The sequence below is a fragment of the Mycteria americana genome, chromosome 29, assembly GCF_035582795.1.
Source record: "Mycteria americana isolate JAX WOST 10 ecotype Jacksonville Zoo and Gardens chromosome 29, USCA_MyAme_1.0, whole genome shotgun sequence".
Lineage (NCBI taxonomy): Eukaryota > Metazoa > Chordata > Aves > Ciconiiformes > Ciconiidae > Mycteria > Mycteria americana.
Genome location: NC_134393.1, coordinates 466378 through 472501, shown reverse-complemented (window position 1 = coordinate 472501; position 6124 = coordinate 466378). Strand labels below are relative to the sequence as shown.

The 6124-nt window shown below is 68.2% G+C and overlaps 1 protein-coding gene across 1 annotated transcript in view; it reads right to left on the bottom strand.

The window, feature by feature from the left end:
* Positions 1–1371: 1371 nt before the first annotated feature.
* The window catches only part of ABCF1 (ATP binding cassette subfamily F member 1), a 4922-nt gene continuing 169 nt past the window's right edge, over positions 1372–6124 (bottom strand). Inside the window, exons 2-11 of the mRNA XM_075526022.1 lie at positions 5824–6099; positions 5610–5722; positions 5056–5227; positions 4155–4229; positions 3955–4025; positions 3624–3656; positions 2643–2811; positions 1899–1963; positions 1711–1783; positions 1372–1626 (exon numbers count right to left, since the gene is read on the bottom strand). Coding sequence (XP_075382137.1) covers positions 1460–1626; positions 1711–1783; positions 1899–1963; positions 2643–2811; positions 3624–3656; positions 3955–4025; positions 4155–4229; positions 5056–5227; positions 5610–5722; positions 5824–6099 — 1214 coding nt within the window. The 3' untranslated portion in view covers positions 1372–1459. The remainder of the gene's footprint in view (positions 1627–1710; positions 1784–1898; positions 1964–2642; positions 2812–3623; positions 3657–3954; positions 4026–4154; positions 4230–5055; positions 5228–5609; positions 5723–5823; positions 6100–6124) is intronic.

Genomic DNA, 6124 nt, shown 5'->3' with positions numbered 1-6124 from the left:
ACTTAGGGGGCAGAAATAACCCACTATGGGGCGTAAATACCCACCCATGGGGCGTAAATACCCACCCATGGGGAATAATTCCCACCCATGGGGCAGAAATATCCGCCTATAGGTGGAAATACCTACTTATGGGGCAGAAATAACCCGCCTATGGGGCAGAAATACCCAGCCATGGGGAAAAATTCCCGTCTATGGGGCAGAAATGGCTACTTACGGGGCAGAAGTACCTGCCTATGGGGTGTAAATACCCACTTATGGGGCACAAATACCTGCCTGTGGGGAGAAATAGCCACCTGTGGGGAAAAAGATCCACCTATAGGGCAGAAATACCTGCCTGTGGTGTGTAATTGTGCACCTATGGGGCAGAAATACCCACTTATGGGGCAGAAATACCCACTTATGGGGCAGAAACACCTGCCTGTGGGGAAAAATACCCACTTATGGGGCAGAAACACCTGCCTGTGGGGTGTAAATACCCGCCTGTGGGGAAAAAACACCTGCCTATGGAGCAGAAATACCTGTCTATGGGGTGTAAATACCCACTTATGGGGCAGAAATACCCACTATGGGGCAGAAATGCCCACTTATGGGGCAAAAATACCAACGTATGGGGTGTAAATCCTCCCGCCCCCCTCCCCAGCGGCACATCCCTGCCCACCTATGGGGCGTAAAGACACCCCCCCCCCCCCCCCCCCATGGGGCACAAATCCCCATCTATGGGGCAGACCCCGCCCCCTCTATGGGGTGTAAACCCCGCCCCTCCCCCCAGCGGCACATAAATACCCCCGGGGGGGGTAAATCCTCCTCTGCGGGGGGGCCGGACCCCCCCGAAGGGTGACACCCCACCCCCCCCGGGTGCTAATCCCCTCCCCCACAGCACCCCCCACCCCCCCCCGGGGTGCACAACTGCCTCAAAGCCGGGGGGAACCGCCCCTCCCCCCCCCTTCCCCCCCTCTCCCCTCCCCCCCCTTGCGCCCGGGGCCGTTGCACCCCCACTTGCACACGCGCGTGCGACAGACGCCGCCGCCCGGGGCTGCGCCGCCGGGGGAGGGGGGGAGGGGATTTTTTGGGTGGGTGGGTGGGGGAGGGGCTGCGCCGGATGCTGTTTTCTGTGAAAACTTGGTTGGGGGAGGGGCCCCCGCGCCCGCCCCTCCCCCTTTTGTATATTTTGTACATTAATAATAAACTGGTGGAAAAAAAAAAAAAACCCAAAGCAGTTGGAGCGGTTGATGTCGGCGCTGGGGGAGGGGAGGGTTGGGCCGCGTTCACTCTGGAACCTACCGCCGGCCTTCGTTCACTCTGGAACCTACCGCCGGCCTTTGTTCACTCTGGAACCTACCGCCGGCGGCCCCCAAGCAAGGCGCTTTGCAGCCATTGGTGCACCACTGCGCTTTATTCCCGGGGTGGGGGGAGGGGGAAAGGAGAGGGGGGGAGGGGCGGCCCCTCCCCCGCCCCCTCCTCACTCGCGGGGGCGGTTGATGACCACCTCCCCCAGCGCCTCCAGCACCTCCCGCTTGTAATCCTCGAAGTCGCCGTCGATCTGGCTGAGGCCCCGCTCCTCCACCACCCACAGCTGGCAGCCCGTCTCCGTGATGAGGCGGGCGTCGTGGCTCACCACGATGACGGCTGTGAGGTCACGGTGAGGCGGCGATGACGTCACGCCCCCGCCCCCCCCCCCCCCCCCCCCACCTCCCTTCCCCGCCCCCTCACCTCCCCGGTAGTCGTTGATGGCGTCGGCCAAAGCGTCGATGGATTCGATGTCCAGGTTGTTGGTGGGTTCGTCCTGGGGGGGGAGGGGGGGGGGGGGGGGGGGGGGGGGGGGAGGGGCGGGTGAGGGGGGTGGGGGGGAGGGGATGGGGGAGGGGCCCTGCCCCGCCCCCTCCGCCCCGCCCGCTCACCAGGATGAGGACGTCGGGCTCGCGGCAGGCCAGCTCGGCAAACACCACCCGGGCCTTCTGCCCCCCTGCGGGAAGGGGCGGGGCTCAGCCCGGGCTGAGCCCCGCCCCCTGGTGCGGCTCCGCCCCCTGGTGCGGCTCCACCCCCTAGGCTGAGTGGCCCAACCCCCCCCCCCCCGTGCACCCTGATAGGCTGTGAGCCCTGCCAATAACACCCAGCCCGGTCCCTCCCCCTGTGTTCTGCCTCTTGGCCCCGCCCACCCTGCCAGCCCCGCCCCTTCCCAACCCCACCCCTTTCCCAAGCCCCACCCCCTGGGAAGAAACCCCACCCCCCTCAGGACAAGCCACTCCCTTCCAGAATCACTCTGCCCTGATGCCCCGCCCCCATCCAGGAGGCCACGCCCCATTTCCCCAAGCCCCTCCCCTTCCCCATTGCCCAGTATCCCTGCCGGCGCCGGCCCCGCCCCCATCCAGGAAGCCCCGCCCCATTTCCCCAAGCCCCTCCCTTTCCCCACTGCCCAGTATCCCCGGAGGCGACAGCCCCGCCCCCATCTAGGAAGCCCCGCCCCTTCCCCCCATTGCGCGCACATCCCTGCAGGCCCCGCCCCCGCCGAAACACCGGCCCCCCCCGATGCCCCGCCCCCTCCCCAGCAGCCCCATGAGGCACAAACAGCCCAGACCCCGCCCCCCCCGGCGCTGGCCCCGCCCCCCCGGCGCTGGCCCCGCCCCCCCGGGCCCCGCCCCCACCGGAGAGCTTGGCGATCTGCAGGGTGTGGGCGTGTCCCTCCAGCCCGAAGCGGCCCAGGCACTTGCGGGCGTCCTGGTGGGGCAGGTTGAAGCTGCGCTGCAGGTACTCGGCCGCCGTCTCCTCCAGCCGCAGCTGCTCGGCCGCTTGCTGGTTGAAGAAGCCCACTTTCTGCCGGGGGGGGGGGGGGGGAAGGGGAGGGGATGGGGGCAGGCCACGCCCACCGGCCACGCCCATCCGCCCCACCCACCGGCCATGCCCGTGGGATTAACCTCCCCCCCCCCCCCCAAGCTGCATGGAACAGGCTGGTGGGAGTAGGAAGCCACGCCCCCATGGATAAGCCACGCCCCCAGCAAGCCACACCTCTACTCATAAGCACCACCCCCATGTGCTGTCACTCCTAGGCAGGAAGCCACGCCCCTCAACTGGGCCCCCCCCCCTCATAAGCATCACCCCTATGCGCTGTCACTCCTAGGCAAGAAGCCACGCCCCTCAACAGGCCACGCCCCTACTCATAAGCACCACCCCCAATGCTCTGTCACTCTTAGGCAGGAAACCCCGCCCCTCATCTGGCCCCGCCCCTAATCATAAGCACCACCCCCAATGTACTGTCACTCCTGAGCAAGATACCACGCCCCTCAACAGGCCACGCCCCTACTCATAAGCACCGCCCCAATGCTCTGTCACTCCAATGCTCTGTCACTCCTAGGCAGGAAGCCACGCCCCTCAACTGGCCCTGCCCCTACTCATAAGCCCCACCCCTGATACACTGTCACTCCTAGGCAGGAAGCCACGCCCCCTTCAGGCCCCACCCCCCAGCCCGCATGCCTCTGCAGGCTCCACCCCCTACCTGCAAGCCCCACCCCTTTCAGAGCCCCCTCCATCCCTAGTTGCCCCACCCTCTCCCGAAGCCCCGCCCTCTGCACAAGCCCCGCCCCACCCCGAAGCCCCGCCCCCTCCGCAGGCCCCGCCCCCGCGCTCACCAGCCGGTGGTTCCTGCGCATCTGCCCCCGTATCTGCGAGAGAAACGCGCTGGGGGGGGACCCCAAAACCACCCCACACCCCCCCCCCCCCGAGCCCAGGGGGGTCCCCAAAACCCCCCCACCCCCCGGGAACCCCCCCCACCCCCAAAAACCCGGGGGGCTCCCCGAACCCCTCCCCCCGGGGTGTTATTGTAGGGTCCTCCCCCCCTCCCCAGCCCCCCCAAAACCCGGCGCAGCCCCCCCAGATCGATACAACCCCCCCCCCCCGCCATTCTCCCCCCTCCCCACCCCGTTTTGGGGGCGCACCCCCATATTTTGGGGGGGTCCCTACCGGCGTCAGCCGCCCGGTGAGGAGCTGCAGCAGCGTGCTCTTCCCCACGCCGTTGGGGCCCACGATGCAAACTTGGGGGGGGGGGAAAGGGGTAAAAAAAATGGGGGGGGGTGGTGGTTAAAAAAATAATTGGGGGGTAGGGGGGCCCCCCCAGGGCACCCCGTGTTATTGTAGGGTCTCCCCGAAAGCGGGGGGCTCACCCCGCGACTCCATGTCGATGCCGAAGTCGAGGTTGCGGAAGAGCAGCTCCTGCCCCTCGTAGCCAAAGTCGACGCCTGGGGGGGGGGGGGGTGTGAGATGGGGGGGCCCCAGGCACCCCCAAATACCCCCGGGGCCCCCCAAGGTCCCCTGGGCCCCCCCCCCGGTGTCCCCTGGGCCCCCTAAGGCCCCACCTGCCCCCCAGCGCCCCACAGAAGCCCCTAACGCCCCCCCCACTGCCCCACGTCCCCCGGTGACTGCTTAACACCCCCAAATCCCCCCCCAGCCCCCCAAATCCCCCTCACAGCCCCCCCCCAGTGCCCCATAACACCCCCAACCCCCCGTAACACCCCACAGCCCCCCAAATCCCCCCAACCCCCCCCAGTGCCCCATAACACCCCCCATGGCCCCCCAAATCCCCCCTAACCACCCCCCCAGTGCCCCACAGCCCCCCCAACCATCCCCCCAGCACCCCACATCCCCCCAAACCCCCCCAACCGCCCCCCCAGTGCCCCACATCCCCCCAAATCCCTCCCAACCACCCTCCCAGCGCCCCACAGTCCCCCCAACCCCCCATAACACCCCCCCAGCCCCCCAAATCCCCCCCAACCGCCCTCCCAGTGCCCCCCAGCGCCCCAAATCCCCCCCAACCGCCCCCCCAGCTCCCCACATCCCCCCAAATCCCTCCCAACCACCCTCCCAGCGCCCCACAGTCCCCCCAACCCCCCATAACACCCCCTCAGCCCCCCAAATCCTCCCCAACCGCCCTCCCAGTGCCCCACATCCCCCCAAATCCCCCCCAACCGCCCCCCCAGCGCCCCACAGTCCCCCCAACCCCCGGTAACACCCCCCCAGCCCCCCAAATCCCCCCCAACCGCCCCCCCCAGTGCCGTTGGGGGGTACCGTGGAGGCCGAGGATGGGGGGGCTGAGGGGGGGCGGGTTGGGGAAGGTGAAGCGCACGGTGTATTCCCGCGGGCGCTTCAGCAGCTCCGGGGCCTCGGCCGCTTCCTCCGCCGCCGTCCGCCGCCGGCACTTCTGCTGCTTCCGCGTCAGCGCCTCCTTCGTCTGCTTCTCCTGCGGGGCCGGGATCCACTCGGGGATCCACTCGGGGATCTGCTAAGCCCCCCCCCCCCACCCCCCCCGGATCCTCACCCGATCGCTTCTAGGGAGCTGGGCAGCGTGGGGGGATCCCAGCGTGGGGAAGCCCGTGGGGTAACGCCCCCCCTCACCCCCCGCCGTGGGTAGATCCTGCCCTCAGATCCCTCTGGATCCCTGCAGCGGATCCCGCCCGCGGTGGGGGTGGAAGCCCAACCCCCGTAGAAGGGATCCCAAGAAGGAGGGGGGGGTCCCCAGGACGGGGATCTGGGGCGGGGGTGGGGGGACATGGGGGAACCGAGAGGCGGCGATCCCGGGGGAGCGGATCCCAGGGATCCCGGAGGGATCTCCCCTCACGAACCGCCTGCTTGGTGGATTTGCCGCCGGCCTTGAGGTCGCGGAGCTTCTTCTCCTGCTTCTCGAACTGCTTGAGCAGCTCCTTCTGCTTCTGCTGGTACATCTTCTTGAAGGTCACTGCGGGGGACACGGGGGGACGTCGGGGGGGGCGAGAGGGGTAATTAACCCCCCCCTAATTGCCCCAGCGCCCCCCTAATTTGCCCCCCCCCCCCCCGTACTGTAATTGCCGCGGTAATAGAAGAGCCGCTGAGCGTCGAGGTGGATGATGTCAGTGCAGACGTCATCGAGGAAACCTTGGTCGTGGGACACCACCAGCAGCGTCTTCTTCCAGGTCTGCAGGTAGCTGGGAAAGGGGGGGGGACACGGGGACGTCGCGGGGTGGGGGGGACACGTTGAGGGGACACCCCGGTTGTGGGGGGAAGCCCCGGGGTGGGGACAGAGGGGAACGGCGGCTTGGGGACGAGGCTGGCGGGCCAGCCCGCGCTGGGGACGCGCTGAGATCGTGGAGGACAAAGTGGC